This window comes from Mastigoproctus giganteus, chromosome 8, assembly GCF_048544385.1.
Source record: "Mastigoproctus giganteus isolate SK-2022 chromosome 8, ASM4854438v1, whole genome shotgun sequence".
Lineage (NCBI taxonomy): Eukaryota > Metazoa > Arthropoda > Arachnida > Uropygi > Thelyphonidae > Mastigoproctus > Mastigoproctus giganteus.
This window is the reverse complement of record NC_143582.1, coordinates 208007066-208029176: the sequence shown is the minus strand read 5'-3', so window position 1 is coordinate 208029176 and position 22111 is coordinate 208007066. Positions and strand designations below refer to the sequence as shown.

The window sequence follows — 22111 nt, the reverse complement described above, 5'->3', positions numbered from 1 at the left end:
TGTAAAATGTATTACTTTTTTTTATATACCTTACAATTATTAAGTATTACACTATAGGTTAACAGCATGAACTTCTCTCTTGCAGCCAAAACAGCCGTTGATACATCAGCAATTCATGAAATTGTAGAAAAAATAGAATATCTAGAAAGACCACCTCATCAGGAACCACAATATATGATTGATGAAATATCAAAGAGCAAACCACATTTTGTAATACCTTTACATGATCCCAAACCTCTAAGAGAAGGAGAAAGAGTACATTTAGAATGTCGTTTGGAACCTGTTGGTGATCCAACAATGAAAGTTGAATGGTTTTTCAATGGCAAACCTCTTCAAAAGGGTATGTATGGCCAATAGGACAAAAGTTCTTTTTTATAATCTTTATAATCCTTATCAGTAATCTAAAAAATTAAAGTTATATTAAGATAAAAATTGAATATTGAAAAATATATTATTATTTCTTTCTAATTACTCTTAATTATTTGATTTGAGGTGTGCAATTCCTTAACAGATTTTTCAAGTCTTTTATTACTGCTTATGTAATATATACAGTAAAATAAGGGATGATCAAAAAGTAAAGTTCCCTAGGCCAGATAGTCTTTTACAAGTATATATTTCCAATGTATTATACAGTGTTTGTTTGTTTAGGGATTTATTAGGCACATCGTCAACTATGGCCATAGTGTGCCATTATACAATGTAGACTACTATTTCTCTACATAAGAACCATATATATGTTAAGGCAATTATCCCAAACAACTCAGTTTGTCATGCACCATGTGGTGTTGCATTGTTGAAAAATCACTTCACAAGGTAGAAGTCAAGGTTATATTCATCTGATAGCATCCTGCAATCTTTGTAATGTCTGTATTAGCTTTAACTGTAATGCTAATGCAGACATGGACTATGGCAGAATCCAAAACTATCATACTGCTAGGTCCACCATTAATTGGAGGGTGAAGAGTCAGAGGGATAATGGTTTGTATGGTTGTTAGAGGATGTGAGGCACCATTCAAAATGCTTGTGGGGGAACCAGAATTTGTAGTTTTTCCCTCTGGGAGAATCATTTCATTGTTCCAAAACATTGATGTCATGATCTTTCTGGGTGATATACACACACTTTTTACAAACAGATGATCAAATCACCACAAAAGTTTTGTGACGTCTCAGTTTACAGCATTCAATAACAAAAATATTGCCACAAAAGAAAATTAAATTCTGCATAACACCTAAAAATTTGCAGCCTAGGGGAATCTTTCTTACTTTTTAATCACTCATTGTACAAGCACTCTGCATAATTTTAAAATCTTCATAAAATGGTACCATTAAGCAAATCGCATCTGAATGAACTTATATATTTACCTGTTTATTTTAGGATCTCGGTTTGAAACATTTTATGAATTTGGTCTTGTTACACTGAATATATTAACTGCATATCCAGAAGATACTGGTGAATACACTGTTCGTGCTGTCAACCATCTGGGATCGTCTCATACTAGTGCTTGCATTAAAGTAATTGGTAAGTATATTAAACAATTGATTCATCAAATAATAATTTCATTATCTTTCTAGAGAAATAAAAGTGAAAATAGCGGACCTTATTGAATTTTATTTTGCACTAGTGAATGTAACATTTTGTTACACTTATTAGAAAAATTTACTAGTACAAGTGAAATTATGCAGCATTCTCAGGCCATTATATATGAAAGCCATGATTTTGTTTCTTGTTATTACCTGCAGAATTCAGATAAAATATATCTGAATTCTGATAAATTTATTGCAAAGTATTGCATAATGATAACAGTTTATTAGGCTTTATTTTTACCTGATATTTAAAAACTATAGTTGCCTGCTTCAATAAATGATATAGATTTATGGAAGCAAGTAACTGCAGTTTGTTTTTGATGCCACTTGAAAGAATTGTTAACCCTTAACTAGACACAAAAAATTTCTAATAAACTGATGTGATCAGTAAAGGTTAAAGACCAATCGGTAAAACTCCAAATCTTGGGTACTAGTTCATGTTTTTACAAACGGACAGGAACAAAGCAGTAATTGGCAGGTGCCACTCACTGCTTTCCCTGCCCGCTGTCCTCCTAGTATGCCTAGGGTGTTTTTCCTCCCACTTGCCACTGTTTTTAAATTGGGAACTCGTTTTTCTATTTTAAAACAGCGAGATGGGAGATAAACACCCTACCTAAGCTAAGCACCCCCCCCCACTGATGACACAAAACAATCAGAAACAAAACACCTTCACAATAAACACCCAATCACAGAACTTGACCGTAGAATCACTCCTGTGTTTTTCTCCCACTTGCCACTGTTTTTAAATTGGGAACTCGTTTTTCTATTTTAAAACAGCGAGATGGGAGATAAACACCCTACCTAAGCTAAGCACCCCCCCCACTGATGACACAAAACAATCAGAAACAAAACACCTTCACAATAAACACCCAATCACAGAACTCGACCGTATAATCACTCCGCTCTACAACCACGCCCACTGCTTGGAGACAAGTGGTATCCAAATAATGGCGTTTAGCCGACCAATCATTAGAAAGAATGGACAGAAAGAATGGTTCTTTAAGGTAGAACAAATAAATTTTACCCACTGTTTTGAACATTTTTTTACTCCTGAAAATCAGTCTTCGTGACACAACCTGAGTTCTGTGGAATACTGATTCCACAGAACTCAGGTTGAAATGTTTCACCAAAAGTTAACATTTATCTATCCAGTATATAAAAGAAAATATACTGGATTTATCTAAACTGTAAACAAATTTTCATGAAAACTTCTTAAATGCTTTCAATAATTGCTCACTCTTTTTGTTATTGTATTGAAAGCAGTTATGCAATTTTCTACTTGTAATGTTCTTCTTTTCTTTGTTTTGTAAACTGAAGTTACACTTAATTAGACTCTTTTTGTTTCTGGTCATGGTGTCAAGGTTTTCTTATACTGAAAATGAATGAAAGATATAAAATTTATATTTAAAAAAGTTGCCCATATATGCACATTAGTGTTCCACCAATTTCTTACTCATTACAATGCATTCTGTTACTTGAAAAGGTTGAAAAACACTGTTAAGCCAGTATTAAAAAAAAAAATTTTAAATAATTTTTTTTTAAATACTGGCTCCATGACATCCTTTATATATCAATATTTAATCTCCATATTAACCTGTTAGCTGGCATGGAATTTTTATAATGTTAGTAGTCACATGGGGCAAGTTGGGGTGTGGGATCAGACTAACCTTCCAAAATTAGAAGTTTGGCATGAGCATTTATAAATATTTCTCATTAATTTTTTGGTGATTAAACTAAAAAACTGTAAAATTAAAATATTATGATAGTATAAGATAATGATCCCTGTCCCCAAGGAAGTGATGTTACCTTAGTAGATAATGGCATTAATTTAAGAAAAAATAATCATACCCTAAGTGGTTATGTAGGATAATTTTTGCATATTAAGTTTAGAAGCTTATAACACAATAATAAATAGATATTTTTATTGATTTTTGATTTTTTTGAATTTATTGATTTTTTTTCCATTTAAGTGTGATGCTGTCTCAAAATATAAATAAACAAGTATTAAAACTTGCACTTTTGCCTTTGGTCACATTGTAATTCAGTTTACTTTTATAATAATTTGGTTTAAAAAGTATTTTTCCTTATTAATTACTTAATAAGTAACAGTTATTTTGATAAATCTTAAAATTCCTAGCAAGTAAGCAGACGCACATAACATGCCTTTAAAGAATTACATCTGTTAGAGGTGATTAAAATCTATAATCTAAAATCTATAGCAATTTTAGTATTCCTGAGAATGGTTTGATATTTGATTTGCACCATTGGCTGTGTTAAAATTGGAGAAATGTGGATGTCGAGTTATCAGATTTTTTGCAGCTGAGTGACAAAGTGCACCACATCCACTCTCATGATATTTTCACAACCACACAAAAAAATTCATGCCAAATTTTTGTGCTGACTTTTGTAAATATTAACTGGGTTTTTTTTTTTCAAATATTAAAATAAAGAATAACATTAAAGAGTGAACAGGTTGCCTTTATTCTTATGTCCAAAATATATTGACTGGTGCTGAAAGCATGCTACATGCCTGCCCAAGTTAAGTTTTTTTGGCACTGCTGGTTTTTTTTTTTTTGTGAGTGCAAATATCTCTCAAAGGAATATCAGTGCCAATTCTTGCATTCCTAGGTTTTGGATTCTCTTTCAATTTGCATCATTGATTGTGTGTGCTAGAAATGTAGTATACTAGAGCAGCACAGCAGTGGGCACAAAGTAGCAGGAGTGCTGTGACTCAGGGGGAACCGAGGTGGGCAATTCTCCAATGCATCACAGCCTAATAAAATGTGCAACTTGTGAAAAGTTTGCAGAACTGTCTGGAACAGGACATGATCTAGCCAAGGAGGATGTCTTTGTGTGTGCTAGGTGCAGAGAGTGTTAGAGAAATTAGGCGCCAACTCATCGTTCTGATGGGTGCTTATGAGAGTTTGAAGAGTTGGGTAGATGCCCTTGAAGGTATTAAAATGGGGGACCCATCAGGCTCTCAGCTGCCCAACTCAATGCCAGAGCTCACTCTTGTGCATCAGGCAACAAAGAGGCAATCTCAAAGGCAGAATGCGTTGATCCCACAGGAGTTAGTTATTGTCAGTGACTCTACTGTCAGGGAGATGAGTAATATATTGCGTAAAAAGTATAGATGGAATAGGACCAGGGTATTAAGCGTTAACCAGTAAAACAATTTAATTACAAATAGATACAGAATATCTTTGGTTACAAATAGATGCTGTAGCTTTCAAGACAAATCGTGTCTCTTTTTCAACAGAATTTGAACAACGGATACAGTTATGCGTGCAGTGAGGTGTGTGAAGGCACGTTATTCAACCATTAAACTGGCGTTTATTGTTGCTGCACGGACATGCGCAGTTTTCCTCCAGTGCTTGTCGAGGCATAAAATGGTTGTCTCTAAGATGGGTGTAGTCTCATGCCTTTGCAGCGGTTCATGGCTCTCGAATTGCTCAATGTATTGAGTGACTCTAACCAGAGGCAGTGGCGAAAGTGCCGGGAGTGGTCTATTCTTTCGTAGTCTCGCTTGGGATTGAGGCCTTGTTGGGTAGTGAAGAAGTGCTCTGCAATTGCAGACTAGTCGGTCTCAGCAAGGCGAATTGCTCTGTCGTGTTCTGCAAAGCAGTCTTGAAGACGTCTCGAAGTCTCTCCTATGTAGCAGCTGTCACAGTCTTTGCAGGTTATGCGGTATATTACACTGCTGCATAAGAGAGGGGTGACAGGGGTCTTTACACCGGAAACTAGAGAATGTAAGCTTCTACCAGGCAACTGCACACAGCAAGATTTCTCGAGTGAGGACAGACTTAATCAGTTGTGGCTACCCATTGCACACACTAGACAAGTGCCTATTGCAAGCACAGGAGCTCACAGTCCACCCAAGACTACCAATGCAGGACAATATACCTACCGCCTATGTTCCCTACTATCCAGGCGTGTCAGGCTGGATCTCAAAAATCCTCAGAGAATACCGCATAAAATGCGTGCAGTTGCCTGTCTCTTATGCAGCAGTGTAATATACCGCATAACCTGCAAAGACTGTGACAGCTGCTACATAGTAGAGACTTCGGGATGTCTTCAAGACCGCCTTGCAGAACACGACAGAGCAATTCTCCTTTGCTGAAACCGACCAGTCTGCAATTGCAGAGCACTTCTGGACTACCCACCACGACCTCAATCCCAAGCGAGACTACGAAAGAATAGACCACTCCCGGCACTTTCGCCACCGCCTCTGGTTAGAGTCACTCAATATATTGAGCAATTCGAGAGCCATGAACCGCTGCAAAGGCATGAGACTACACCCCATCTTAGAGACAATCATTTTATGCCTCGACTACACCCCATCTTAGAGACAACCATTTTATGCCAAGCACTGGAGGAAAACTGCGCATGTCCATGCAGCAACAATAAACGCCAGTTTAATGATTGAATAACGTGCCTTCACACACCACACACCTCACTGCACGCATAACTGTATCCGTTAAGTTCAAATTCTGTTGAAAAAGAGACACGATTTGTCTCGAAAGCTGCAGTATCTATTTGTAATCAAAGATATTCTGTATCTATTTGTAATTAAATTGTTTTACTGGTGAACACTTAATCTTCTTTCACCATGGATCCTAGAACAACAGGCCCATTTGTCCTCAGGACCAGGGTATGTTTGCCAGGGGCAAACGTTGATGATGTTGTAGAGCAGATATCATCTTTTAAGGGCACAAAGGGTGATATTGTTGTGCACGTTGGCACTAATGACATTAAGAGTAGGAGATCCGCAGATTTACTTAGCAAATACAGGTTAATGCTGAAAAAAAGTCATGAGTTATGATTAAATTTGAGATTGTGTCTGCAATTCTGCCCAGACGTGATAGGAGGGAGTATATGATGAGAGCTTTGTCAATCAATTCGGCCCTGGATGGATTGTGCAAGGCTCATGGGATAGAATTTTTCTCAGTGTAGTCTGTGCTTGTTAACAGGAGACTTCTACAGGGATGGGATACACTTAAATAGAAGGGGTGCAAAAGTGTTTGCTGATGCTATTGAGGCAGCATTAGGTGGGTCAGAAAACTGCTAGCTTGGTGGGATTCACAGACCAAAAGGTTAATAGTAGCCACAGGCAGAAGTGAAAGTGATTCTTGCACTACTTTTATTAGAATGAACAGCGGCCTGGAGGGTTGGGTACTGTGGGCTCAGGGACTGGTGGGAGTCATAATGAAACAAATAAATACATGGGCTGTGTTAGGATAAATAAGAATAGGTGCATGTGCACTTGCATGTACACCAATGCTAGAAGTATAATAAAGAAATTTGACGAATTTAAAGTGCTGGTCAAGACATCAAAGGCAGATATTGTTGGGATATCGGAGACATGGTGTCACACAGATATAGGTGCCTCCGTAGTTAGGTGGGCAGGAGCGGCAGTGCATAGCACACACTTCTTGATTAGACCAGGGTTCGAGCCTATGACCACCAAATACAGAGGATGCGGAAAGGTCAGAGAATGACCACCGCATATCCCCGGAGCAATATGGCCTTAGTTGCTAATGCTCCTAAAAACCAAATAACAACAACAACAACAGATATAAGCAGTTCAGAATTGGAATCTGGGGAGTACAATGTGTACAGAAAGGATATACAGGATAGGAAGGGAGGAGGGGTTGTGCTGTTAATTCAGAAAAAAATCTAAGGAAGTGCATCCAGTTGACATGGGGGACAGTGCAATGTTGAGTCAGTTTGTGTGACATAAGCACTGGGATAGCAAAAATGAGAGTAGGAGTGTGTTATAGGCTTAATGACTATAATGAGTACAACGAACAATTGTATAGAGAAATAGAATGGGCCAGTAAACCAGATTGTATTCACTCACACACTAGCAAGACTTTTGTGGATTTATTGGATGATTGTTTTCTGCAGCAGCTTGTTCAAGAGGCAACCAGAGGGGATTGATCTGGTGATCAGCAGTGATTATTCGTGTATAAAGAATTTGCAGATAAAGGAAACACTAGGGGGCAGTGGCCACAGTTTACTGAGGTGGGATTTACTTAAAAATATAATTACGATCAAGAGCAAAGGGAAGGGTTTTTGCTTCTGTAAAGGTGACTGCAGTGGTCTCAGACAGTTTTTAAATTCTCTACTGTGGAACCAGCTGATGATGTCATTAACAGCAAATTCTAAGTGGGAAGCATTCAAGCAACTAATCGTGGAAGCTACTAGGCCCGTCATGTTGATTAAGAAATATTGTTCAAGGTTTAGGCCTAAATGGATGCCAGATGAACTAATGAGGCTTGTGGCAGAGAAGAAAAATGCATGGGATGCTTATAAATTATCAGGCAACACAAAAACCTATGGCAGATATAAGCTAGTCTGTAATCAAGTCACAAAGGAGATTAGGCAAGCGAAGGCAGATTATGAGAAATATTTGACAGAGGATGTTAAGAAAAACAGCAAGGACTTTGTTACTTATATAAACCCTAGAAGGAAGTGTATGAATCAGATTGGTTCACTTGGTATCGATGGTTCGACTATTGATGATCCTGCTCAGATAGCTGATGAACTGAATGAGTATTTTGCATCTACATTCACACATGAGGAGTTATTAAAGGAGGAAAATGCCAGAAGTTTATCAAACTGTAACAGAGTGTTAATTATTTTGTAATAACTGAGAGCAAAGTGGAGGAGAAATTGTTGAAATTAAACATAAGAAAGGCACCTAGGGTGGATGGAATCTATCCAGTTATATTAAAGGAGGTGACAAAGGAAGTAAGCAAACCCTTAGCCATAATTATGAGAGCATCCTTGGACTCAGGGGAAGTCCCTACGGACTGGAGATGTGCAAATGTATCCCCAATTCACAAAGGGGGGGGGATATAAGGGTCACATGAGTAATTATAGACCAGTTAGTTTAACTTCTGTTCCGGGGAAAGTAATGCAGTCACTGGTTAAAGATGCATGCACTTGCTCATGTAGCATTTTCTGCCCTACCTGCTTAAGAGTTCATAAATGAATCAAAAATCAAGTTGTCATTGAAAAATGACAACTTGATTTTTCCACTCAGTTGTAACTCAAAGAACCTTTGAGTTACAACTGAGTGGAAAATATAGAAAATAGGTTTGTTGAGATCTTGCTACTACTTATAGGTTAAAATTGACTTTCAGTAGTGGACATTGAATCTTATTTTTTTGCAATATTAAGTTTCAGGAATACTTGTGAATACTTTTTAATGTAACTGTAATGTGGCTGTCTTATATTCTTTAGGTAAATCTGGTGTAGTTTTGGAATCACAGTATCCAGAAGGTTTGGAAAGGATACAGCAGTTGGAGGATTCTAGCCGATACAAGCGTGACACATATGAAGAAACTATAATTACTCAGATGCCTACTTTCACTAAGGCTCTACACAATATTGATACTGTTGAAGGTACTAACATCCATTTGGAATGCAGATTAACACCTATTGGTGATCCTACAATGAAAGTGGAGTGGTTTGTCAATGGTGTTGCTTTGAAAATAGGTAAGTCTGGTTATAATATATATAACAGAATTTTTTTCTGCTTTTTTCATGTAAAGTAAATATAATGTTAATAATAATTAAATTAGAGTTATCAACAAAAAAAAAAGATACTGTAGTTTGAATTCCTTATATTTATTTAAATACAGGTATTCCTTTCTGATTGTGATTACCTATTTGCTCTTCCTGTTTGCAATCCAGCTAGATCTTTAAATAAGGAATATATATCACTTGAAATTTACCCCATCATTTATTCAAACTGAAATAAATAGGTAGGGAGCAATATAAAGAGAATAATATATGTGATTGCTCATAAGTTTTGCTTATTTATGGTTTCCATTTTATTCCCCAATGCTGTCATTTCCAACAGGGCTTTGCTTGTTTATGAAAAATACCATTAGCCAAGGTTAAAAATATATCAGTACAACTTTTAATTATTTTTTTTATTAAATACTGTAATTGCTCTGGATATACTATACTTACAATTATTTTACAAATTGAAAAAATAAGTCCACATGTTACATAGTGTACATGCATATAATAATACTTTTTGTTTTGCAAAGTATGAAACTACTGCATAAAATGCAGTAGTTTCATACTTTGGAACTTCCCTAAGTGTATTTCAGAGCATTTCAGATTGTTCAAGGCTGATCAGCAATTAACAGGTTGATCTGATATTGTAATAATGTTAGATTGCTAAAATTAACATTGCTTTAATAATAAGTTATGCATAGCATATGTAATAAAAATTTAACTTTTTATTCACAACTGTTTTGTAAAATGCAAATGTTTTGAAGTCATGAAGTACTATCCCAAAAAGAAAAAAGATTAATATTATGTCTTTAACAATTGGTACTCTTACACTTAATCAATAAATTGTTTTATAAATTCACTTGCCTGTGGCTCACCTTTCCTTACATTTTTGAAGGGACTATTTTTTGAGCCACAGTGATGTTCAGGCATTAGTGAGTTCAGTTTTCATTTTCATTATTAAAAAATCATCTAAATATTTTATATTTTAATGATATTTAATAGTTTATATCTTGACAGCCGTAGAATTAATTAAAGCATCTTGAAATGAAATCAAAGTGACCACAGCGAACTGTTGCTGGAGAAACTCTGGTCAGAATATGTTGTTTACTTGCAAATATTTCTTAATCCACTGTTAAAGGAGGGAGTGCAGAGGATTGTTGAGCTGGCTAGGAATATTAGAGGAGAAGGATTGCCAGCTGTTATTAATTTGGTGTCACTTGTGACACCAAATTAATCACAGTAAAACTGTAAAACTTGTGAGTTTAAAAATAAATTAATCACAGTAAAACTGTAAAACTTGTGAGTTTATTGCTGGTCACTGGTGGTACTCTTTATTAACAAATTTTGTTTGCAGTTGAAATGGTGTGCTATTGGCAGCATGTTTTATATGAAAAAAGTTAAATCAACCTAATATTGTTGTTATTGGGGGCAGTGTGAATTTGATAAAAAAGAATGCCCAAGGCTGATCAGCAATTAACAGGTTGATCTGTTAATTGCTCAATATCTTTTCTACAAACTTGTAGAAAAGATATTGAGAAAGTCTAAAAACATTTCACATGTATAGAATGCCATTATTCCTGAAAAATTTTAAAATGGTATGGCTCGTTTTCATGGGAATTTCTAAAGAACAATGTGTATAGGAATAAATTACATTTGATTGAATAGTTTAAAAGTAAAATCACAGGTGATGTGTGAAGCATTGTGGAAGAAACACCAGTTATGGAAAATTTCAGTAGACACATGTAAATGCTATCAAATACACAGGGATCACACATCAACATTTTTTCACAGGAATAAAAATCTTGTGTGCTTTTTTAGTGTTATAATATCAGGAATGGTTCTGCAGATAAACACTTCAATAAATGTAAATAGTTCAAACTAGTATAACTTTTTTTTGATGACTCTGTATTTAAAACAAGCCACCTTCATATTAATTTTCAGTGAATATTTTTAAAAACTGGAACAATTTTACTACTTAAGTTTTTCTCATAAAGAATAATTTAAATATTCTGCATTTTTTTTCTATTGTAGGCTTATTTTTAGTGAAAATATTTACCAGAAAGTTCAGTGTGTTTTGTTTGAAAATACTATGAAAACTTTGAAGGCTTCATTGCACCATTTGACAAAGTTCCATAACTGACAATGCACAGGGAACTCTGAACAAGTGGATTGTCTGTCCAATAAAATTTCATTTTCAGATATTTGTTTTCATACTTCCTGTTTGTACATGTGTGAGGCCATCACACTTGCACATCCTGATTAACTTACCAGCTATGTGGTTACCACACTTAGGGCAGTGGAGGATGAAGAAGACCTGGGTGTAATTGTGCATTCGGATATGAAGTTCTCTGAACAGTGCAGACAGGCTGCCACCAGCACATGGGGTTTTATCAATGATATACAAGAATTTTGCTAGCAGGGATAGGGAGGTGATTATCCCTTTGTATAAGGCAATGGTTAAGCCCATCTTGAATACTGCATACAGGTCTGGAAGCCTCATTTTAGGGAGGATGTGGATCTGTTGGAATGGGTGCAGAGAAAAGCAACAATATTGGTGAGGTGAGGTGAGCAAAAGGGTGCTCTTACCAGAAAAAGCTTCAATTTTTCAAATTGCAAGATATGGAGGCTAGGCACCTACAAGGAAATCTGATTAAGATATTTAGTGTCTTGAATGGTTAGTGTGTGTGCAGTCTGAGCAAGAGCAAGGATTCCTGATGGAATCCTTGCATCAGGAATCCTTGCTCTTACTCAGACTGCACACATGACGGGGCATAAATTTAAATTGAGAAAGAATGGTTGCAGGTTGTATGTGCAGAAATTTGCCTTCAGTCAGAGGGTCGTTGGAACAAACTCCCATATGGTGTGTTGTGGAGATGGGTAGTTCAAATAAATTCAAGAAAGAACTAGGGGGATGGACAGGTGAAATGGGAAGTGTTGGCTTTTTTCCTCTTTTTTTTTTTTTTTCAGCTTATACTGTATAAGCTTGCTTTCTTCCATTTTTGTGAACTGGGAATAGTAATGCAGCATGACAATAACAACAACAGCTTTTATGAACATATGAACACAACAACAAATTTATGAACATAAAGAATAGCTTGAATATAACATAAAAATAAAAAGTAAATGTGTTAACTGAGACAAACTGAACACAAACACAGCCTAACAGCAACTAATTAGCTATGTAGTGTGAAGCAATCTTGAAGGTGTGCAAGTGGGAAGATATTCAAATATCATTATGACAGACAACAGTGACAGTTTTAGTAGAGAGTGCTATAGACATATTTTTCATTTGTTAAGAATTTCCAGGATTTTGTCTTAAAGGTTTTCTGGAGACATAGACAGGCTAAATTGTTAAATTGCTTTCCCTGTCATTTGTTTTATTCTTTTCTGGTTTTTTTTCCCCCTTTCATTCATATGAATGTTGTGTAATCACATTTTTTGAGTTTTGTTTGTTATGCAGAACTTTGGTCTACCCTTAGGAGTTTTGGGTTAACCAGTAAATCCTTTCTTTTTTTTTTTCAAGCTGGCCTACAACATATCGAGTGCATACAATACAACATAAACTACAGTCACTTTTGACTGTTTTGACAGGTAAATGTTTCAACACAGAAGACTAAGATAGAGTTAAACTTGCACTAAAGTGCCACTCTATGTCGAAGGACAATTACTTTTTACTTATAATCTCTGATATGGAGTATGCTCCACCTTCACAGTGAGTTGGTTCAGTATAGCACTCCTTCAAATATGTATAACTTTCCTGTTGAGAAAGAGAAGTGCTGTTTATATGAGTATGGAGCATGCACTACCCTCGAAATGAGTTTTTTTTTTTTGATATTTTTCTACTTCAATTTGCACATCCCTATAGAGATAAAGAGTTTATTTGAAAGTGTATGGAGAGCATGTGCTTTGTATGGAAAATCTACTTTTAAGCTTAAAAATCTGGGAACAAGGCATTTTAAGTTCTTTTAATTTCAAGTTTAGACTACCTACCTTAAAGCAGATTACCATTTATAATTTTATAATCTGTTGATTCTTTTTGCTGTATACCTAAATTGAAGTTTTAGTAATTACATTTATACATTATGTAGATAGCAATATTGATGCATGAATATATTTTTGATATTTATTATTTACATTCATTTAGGTCATCGATTCAGACCAGCCTATGAATTTGATTATGTTGCTCTGGACATTTTGAGTGTGTATCCAGAGGACAGTGGAGTTTATACCTGTAAAGCAACAAGCAGTAATGGACAGGCAGTGACTTCTTGTACAGTTAAATGCATAGGTAAAAATTTATTTTCCTTTGCCTTCTAGATTAAAGTAATAATACTAAATATATCTTATTAGATATTATATTGTCATATCTGCATTACACTATATTTTAAACTAGTTAATTCACATTATTTTTAATATTGATCTTGTCTTCAGCTGATAGATGATAATCAAATTCTGGGTATTCACTTGAATCAAAATAACCTTTAGCAATAATATTTCACATTTTTTTCTGGAGATAAAAGTATTTTAGAATTTGATAAGAGAGTTTTTTATATTTATCAATGATATTGATGAAGGTATATCATGCTTAATATTGAAGTTTGCAGATGATACGGAGGTTGACAGGGTTGTTAATGACAGTAATTGCAGTGTGCTACTGCAACAGAATCTAGAAAATTTGGGCAGATGGGCTAAGAAGTGGCAACTGAAGTTTAACATTGACAAATGCAGAGTACTGCATATGGGTAGAAGTAACCCCAGAGACACATACCATGTGGTACTACCACCAACTGGGTGGTAGAAAATGAAAAATATCTGGGAGTGCAGTCAGATATGAAGTTTTTCTAAACAATGCAGACAGGCTGCCAGAGCAGGTCATGGGGTATTGTCAGTGACATACAGGAATATTGCAGGCAGGAAAATGAGGTAGTTATCCCTTTGTATAAAGCAATGGTCAGGCCACACCTTGAGTTCTGTGTACAGGTCTGGAGACCTTGTTTTAGGAAGGATGTAGAGTTGCTTGAGTGTGTACAGAGAAGGGCAACAAGATTGGTGAGGGGAACGGAGGGGTCCTTGTACCAAGAAAGGCTTAAGTTCTGCAAATTACAGTGGCTGGAGACTAGGCACTTGCAAGATGATCTGATTGAAGTGTATAAGGCCTTGAATGGGTTCAACATGCTGAATTCTGATGGGATTCTTCTGCTTGCTCAGATTACGAACCTGAGTGGGCATAAATTCAAATTGAGGAAAGACAGTTGTAGAATAGATGTACAGAAATTTGCCTTTAGCCAAGGAAGGTAGTTAATTGCTGGAACAAAACTTCCATCTGTTCTGTTGTTGTAGAGTTGATAGCTTAAATAAATTCAAGAAGGAACTAGAGAACAACTTTTAGAGGGAATGGATGTGTGAAATTGATTTTTTTTTTTTTTTTTTGGCTGATGCTACATAAGCTCATATGCTTGCTTTCTTGCATCACATGCCTCCATTACTATTACTATGAATTGTAAAAATTCTAAAATTTTTACAATTCAGACTTATCAAATTTAACTATTTAATTTAAATTGGTAAATTTAACTATTATTTTATTCTACCCGAATGTTCTATAAAAAACATGCTTCATTTCAAAACAGCAGTGTGAGATTAGATTCTTCATCTGTAACTAGCTTTTCCAGCTTTTACTTCCCACTTTCCAGAACCATTTGTTTCCTGAGAAAAAATTGATTAAAAACTTTAAAAAAAGAAAAAATATATCAATTTCCTATATTGGAGGATTTCTAATTAATTGTCCGTAGATCCTTGATGAAAATTCTATTCCATTATAGATTTTCAGTTGTAATCTGCTGAACTGAGTACCTTCATCATCATCAGCCATTTTCAATCCACTGCAGGATGAAGGCCTCTCCAGCAACTTTACAGTTCCTTCTGTTTTGTGTAATGGCCAACTGAGTACCTTATCTTATATTAATTTTATTACTGTATTTTATTGTATTATTGATGTTGGCCTATATTAAGATCCCCTCCCAGGGCCTTACCAACCCAGCGGTGCAAATGGTACACTGCACCATGGCGGCAAAATCTATAGGGCAGTGCAGCAATTATTATTTTTTTTTTTTTTTAAGTATAAATATTTATTACATTTTATAATATTGTAACTGTTTAATATTTACTAATACAAAACCAGTATATTTTAATTTATGGTTCAGTTTATTTTCAACAAAGTTACAAATTCATACAATGTAGTTAGCAGTAGCAGTGTCTTCAAAACCAAATCTTGCCCACTGTACACCCTCCCTTCTTCAAATAGTTTGCAATATTTAGGCCAGTGGTTTTCAGCCTTTTTTTAATAACGGCACCCCTAAGTAATTTATTTTATTTTGCGGCACCCCTACTCAATTTTCTCCTTGTTAAATCTGATTCTGCGTGTGTGTGTGTGTGTGTGTGTGTGTGTGTGTGTGTGTGTGTGTGTGTGTGTGTGTGTGTGTGTGTGCGTGCGCGTGCGCAAAAATATTAAAAATATATATATAATATTAAATATATACAGATATGAAAATGCAATAGTGTATTTAATGTTAGATATAAATAATGAATTATATCAGAACTGATTAATGCCATCTGTATGAGATTAAACATTAAATCTGTCTGTAAATATATAATAATATATATGGTAGTAGTTGAATGTACCTCGAAGGTGAGGTATAAGTAGGTCAGTATAGTGTAGATCCATTTGAGCCTGTGATACGCCATAACCCATCAAAACATGAAGACCTATGCACACGGCAACGGAAACTGGAAAAAATAATATATACACACGCAACATATAAAAATTATTAACATGTTAATTATACGTATGTAAATACGTTGAAAGGGAATTTATCGAGGGCGAACCCTTTCAATGTATCAACCATAATTAATGAGCTATCCGTTTCTGTTATCATCATCCAGTCCAACAATATCCAATGATAGTAAAAAGTATACTTAAGTGTGGTATACAAGAATGGGAGTTCCAAAAAGTTGTACCCAAGTGGGCATGCCCGAAAATTTAAACTTTATTAGGATGTAAAGGTTATCAATGTATAAAAAAGTATGATAAAAGTTTGCTGTTGACTGGCGTGATGACATTTATCCCGACGGATAGCTAATTTACAAAATTAATAGTTAGTATTACTAAGAATGAGATCCATCCACTGTTATATTTATATATGTGTGGTAAGCGTTTAGCATTTTAATTATTAAATCAAAAAGATAGTATGCGCTAACAGAAGGTGAACGGTGGTAGTAGTTGAATGTGCCTTGAAGGTGAGGTATAAATAGGTCGGTATAGTGTAGACCCATTGTAGCCTGTGATACGCCATAACCCATCAAAACATGAAGACCTATGCACACGCCAACGGAAACTGGAAAAACTAATATATACACATGCAACATATAAAAATTATTAACATGTTAATTATAGGTATGTAGATACCTTGAAAGGGACTTTATTGAGGGCTAACCCTTTCAATGTATCAACCATAATTAACGAGCTATCTGTTTCTGTTATCATCATCCAGTCCAACAATATCCAATGATAGTAAAAAGTATACTTAAGTGTGGTATACAAGAATGGGAGTTCCAAAAAGTAGTACCCAAGTACTCTACTCTACTCTACTCTACCACCGTTCACCTTCTGTTAGCGCATGCTATCTTTTTGATTTAATAATTAAAATGCTAAACACTTACCACACATATATAAGTATAACAGTGGATGGATTTCATTCTTAGTAATATTAACTATTAATTTTGTAAATTAGCTATCTGTCAGGCTAAATGTCATCACGCCAGTCAACGGCAAAATTTTATCATACTTTATTATACATTGATAACCTTTACAACCTAATAAAGTTTAAATTTTCAGGCATGCCCACTTGGGTACAACTTTTTGGAACTCCCGTTCTTGTATACCACACTTAAGTATACTTTTTACTATCATTGGATATTTTTGGACTGGATGATGATAACAGAAACGGATAGCTCGTTAATTATGGTTGATACATTGAAAGGGTTAGCCCTCAATAAAGTCCCTTTCAACGTATCTACATACCTATAATTAACATGTTAATAATTTTTATATGTTGCATGTGTATATATTATTTTTTCCAGTTTCCGTTTGCGTGTGCATAGGTCTTCATGTTTTGATGGGTTATGGCGTATCACAAGCTACAATGGGTCTACACTATACTGACCTACTTATACCTCACCTTCGAGGTACATTCAACTACTACCATATATATTATTATATATTAAATATATATATATATATATTTAATGTTATATGATATTTTTCAATAATATAATTATAAAAATTAGATTTCACATATATACAGTATATCATTTTATTCTTTATACAGAGGTACTAAGTAAACATCAATTATAGATCACCACAAAATTAAAAAGATACTGTACACTTTTTTATAATGAAATAAACATATAAATTAAAAAATAATAATAAGTTTAAGTAACTTAAACCCAAATTACATGGCACCCCTGGAATGTTGTTGCAGCACCCCGGTTGAAAACCACTGATTTAGGCAATTCATGCACATGCCTATATGCATGTGGTTGAGTAGGTCAGTAGACTATATTGTTTACAATTATAGAACTGTGCATTCTTGTTACTGGTGATTTTATAACAAAAATTAAATGTTAAATGTTTGTTAAATTTTTGTTTTGTTTGCATTAATAAAATATGAAACATTATTCAAAGAGTATTTTTTAATATTCACAATGTTTTTTTGATTCACAAAATTTTTTTTTGAGTCAGAATTAAAACATAAAGCTCAAATTTCATCCACTAAATGCTAATTGTGAAAATTAAATTAAGTTTTAAAAATTATGTAACTTTTCTTTTTATTAAAAAGAGGTTGCAAAAAAAGTCGGCTCCACGGCTGCTATACTACCCTCGAATGACACTGGTGCCTTTGCTTCAATTTCCTAGACCTTCATTTGATATCTGTAGCTAGAATTGTTTGTTCTTGAAATCTGTTGAGTAGTTTTCTGCCCCACAGTGATGAGCTACTATCTTTTTCCAGTTAGCTCTGCCATATGCTTGAGTCTTGTGCTGAGAGTTTGTCCATGTTGAGATACCCAGTTCTGGTGTCACTGTCTTTTAGAGGGAGTGTTTTGTTTATGTTGAATTTGAGAATAGTTTCTTTAATCACTTTTTGTAGCTGTCGTTATGTGCCCATTCATTCTGCGGGATGTCTGTTGTAATCTTTAACTCTGTACTAGCCATTGCATATTCATTTCATATCTATCATTTAAATTCTTAAATGTCAGGGGTCTGATTATTTTTGTTTTATCAATTTGATTCAAATTGTGGGATCAATAAAATTTCTATATGTGACTCACTTTGATTGCCAGTAAATAAGTAACTAGTTTAGAATAGTCACTAAAAATGAGACAATAATTGTTAATTTCTATATTCTCTTTAGTATGTTATTATCTAGGATGGGATGGATATCTCAGTAAATATGAATCATATAATCAGTGGGCTAGGTTAATTTTTAACCTTCATGACTTTGAATCACAAGTATTAATCAACTTCGGAAGATAAGTGATTGAAGTATATCACATATATCCAAAAGTATGGCTTTTCTGTGTTAACAACATCCTCATAATTTGGGGCCATGGAGATTGAGGATTACCCCATATCTTTGATTAGATGAATAGGATGGCTCAGAATAGGGAAAAGGTCATTCTTCGAAATTGTATATGGGATCTGTACGAAGGGATAATTATGGTTTAATGATATGGGGAAGCTAGGTTTTAATGCAAAATTATTGAAAAGAAATTTCACCTTTGAATGATAATACATCTGTCTTGTTACTTTTAGTCTTTTCAAAGAGACAGAAATGCAAAAAACACAATTGATATTGCTTGCTGGGTTGTGCGAATATTTTAGGTCCACCTGCATCATTTAGTGTCACTAAATGATGCAGGTGGACCTAAAATATTTGTTAAATGATTATAACATAGTTAAAACAAAATATAGCCCCCCTTCATACCATCTACATATCCAAGTCCCAGGTACCTGCACAAGAAATTGCAGATCCACTTGAGAAATTTAGTACATTAATAAGATGTTGTCAGTTAATCACCAAATAATACAAAAAATCTATTTTTATTCATAAAAAAGTATTCCTTGTACATATTGTGAAACATCCTTTGCTAATTTGTTGACTAAATATTATTTATGTAATGTTTAAAAGCTGCACAATTTGAATTACTAGGTTTTCCATATTTAATTAAAAGCCATTTGCTTATTTAAAGACATATATGTATATATGTATACTAAAATTTAAAATCTTGCTTCTTTTTTTTTTTTTTTTTTTAGCAAAAAGCCAAATCATTTTGGAATCTCAACATCCAGAAGGACTTCAAAAAATTCAGTATCTTGAAGATACTAGTCGTTATCAGCGTGATACTTGGGTAGAAGAAACAGTTAAAGTTCAGCCTCGTTTTACCACCCAACTTAATAATTTATCTTTAAAAGAGGGCCAGCTAGCACACTTTGAATGTCGTTTAGAACCAATCAATGATTCCACTCTCAGGGTTGAGTGGTTCCGTAATAGTAAAGCTATACCCGTTGGTAAGTATATGTTTTTTGTGTGCATGTTTTCTGTTTTTTTCATTACTTGGAATTGTGAAATGTTATATATATATATATATATATATATATATATATATATATATATATATATATATATATATATATATATATATATATATATATTTAAATAGAAGTGTATTATAATATACTTTTTAGATAAAAAAACACTATATTAAACTATAGTTTAAATACTACTGATTTAATTCAAGACTGAATTACCTGTTTAAATTATGCTTATTTTCATAATTAAGAAGAGCTTAGTGAGTTTTATTGCGCTGCAGCTCTTATCATATGCAGTTTTTTCATCATATACCTTTCTTGCATACTCCAATTCTGCTGTCAGAAATTAAATAATCAAAATAGCCTACAGAGTATAAAATTAAAATGGCCCTTTAATATAACTGTATAATTTAAAAATATAATTCACATTAAAAGAAATAAAATAAGGTAAAAATAAAAGTAATGACTTATTTAGCTCTGGAGTATTCTTTATCAACAGATGAACGATGCATTATAACACATAATAAATTATGTTTATGATAATATACAATTTTTTTTTTTGTAGGGCTTTTACTTATTTTTGACATATTGGGATTGCTTTGTAAATGAAAAGAACATTTAACTGTAATTTCACATATTATAATTTAAATAATGATTAGTTTATCAGCATGTATTAAGTGTATGGAGCGCCTGCTGTTCTCTGGAGATGGCACTATCCATCAAGATGGGTTTTACATAAAAAAAAACAAAAACAGGTAAACTAACTATGGAATTCATGAAATTTAAAAGCATGATAACTGATACCCCACAGCCTTAGTTGCTTTTGGGGAAAAACAAAAGAAACCACTCTGGCAATTACAACATATCTCTCACATGAGTAACTTTCCTGAGCAATCAGAGCCTTAAAATGAAAAAAAATATATGATGAAAAAAAAAACCTGTCATAGTAGCAATTTGTATTAATTCAATTAATTATATTAACAATAATTTTTTTATTTATTATTTATTTATTTTTGACTTAAGGCTTAAAATGTGATCCTGAGAAAACTTGATCCATGGCTGCTGAAGCAGTTGCCAGAGGAAGTTTTCCTAGGCGATTGATATGCTGAACTTAAAATCTTCAAATTAAGAATTGAATGTGCAGTGAATGGAATGTTTAGTGCTTTGCAAGAAATTAATAATGCAATTTCTGATATCATATTTAAAAAAAAAAAAAACTGCTGTTAAGTTCCATGTAGTAAATGTAATTTGAAATAGCCAAAGGAAAAGTAGGACATCAGAATAATTTCTAGATTATTACTTATTTTCAAGTTCCATAAAGAGTTAAATACCAATTATTACACTGTAATTGTTACTTTTGTCAACAGCATTACATTCTGGAACTGCTGCCAGTTCCTTGGTTGCATGCACCACTCCTCCACATGTAGTTGTGCATGTGACCCAAGAACTGGCAGAAATTTTGAAATGCGATGATATTAACAAAGGTAATAATCATGGTATAATGATTAAAGTTAGCTCTTAATAGATTATTCATTTATTTTATTTTACTTTAATTTATTCATTTTTATAAAAAAAATAAAAATAAATAAAACAGAATAATAAATAAAGTGCCTCATAAATCAGGCATTCAAAAATTCATTTGAATGCCAATTTATGCAATTTATGACTTTTTATTGTATATTTATGAAGATGAAATCTGTGCATGAATTACATATATTCTTTTTATTATAGGTCATCGTTATCGTCCATTCCATGATTTCGGTTATGTGGCTCTAAATATCTTGTCAGTGGTTCCAGAAGATAGTGGAACTTATACATGTAGAGCTGTTAACATGATTGGCACAGCTGAAATAACAGCAACACTTTCATGCCAAGGTAAACTTTGTCTCTGTTGTATAACTTTGTTCTTTGCAGTGTAATCATTTCAATGTAATTATAATTTTGGGTTTTGAAAAAAATTAAAAAATATTTGAATGCGATATTAAATCCATCATTGACAATTCCTTGAAAATATTAATCCATGTTACTTGTTGTGGCAAAATGGTAGTCATCTTCTCTACTTTGCGTTTGTTATTTGATACAAATTTTAAAACTCTCTGAACGTTAATAGAGTAAATCAACATCCTAAGAATGTTTATAATTGATAATTTAAAAAATAATAAAAAAAAAGCACTAGAATTCATTCCATTGCATGGATGAAAAAAAATGTCCATATTGTTTGGTAAACTCTTTAAATGTAAAGGATATGTTTAATATATAGTGACTTTTAAAAATTTAAAGCTAAAAACTAAAAAAACTAGTTTAGTTCCCATCATTTAGAGCCTATTGTCTTATATTTGTCATATTTTA

At 33.7% G+C, this 22111-nt stretch overlaps 1 protein-coding gene across 1 annotated transcript in view; it reads left to right on the top strand.

Moving 5' to 3' along the window:
- LOC150082232 (uncharacterized) overlaps positions 1-22111 on the top strand; it is a 1008282-nt gene that overhangs the window by 455893 nt on the left and 530278 nt on the right. The window contains exons 57-62 of the mRNA XM_090379191.1: positions 86-340; positions 1376-1519; positions 8833-9087; positions 13262-13405; positions 19487-19741; positions 21494-21637. Of these exons, the coding sequence (XP_090235317.1) occupies positions 86-340; positions 1376-1519; positions 8833-9087; positions 13262-13405; positions 19487-19741; positions 21494-21637 (1197 nt within the window). The remainder of the gene's footprint in view (positions 1-85; positions 341-1375; positions 1520-8832; positions 9088-13261; positions 13406-19486; positions 19742-21493; positions 21638-22111) is intronic.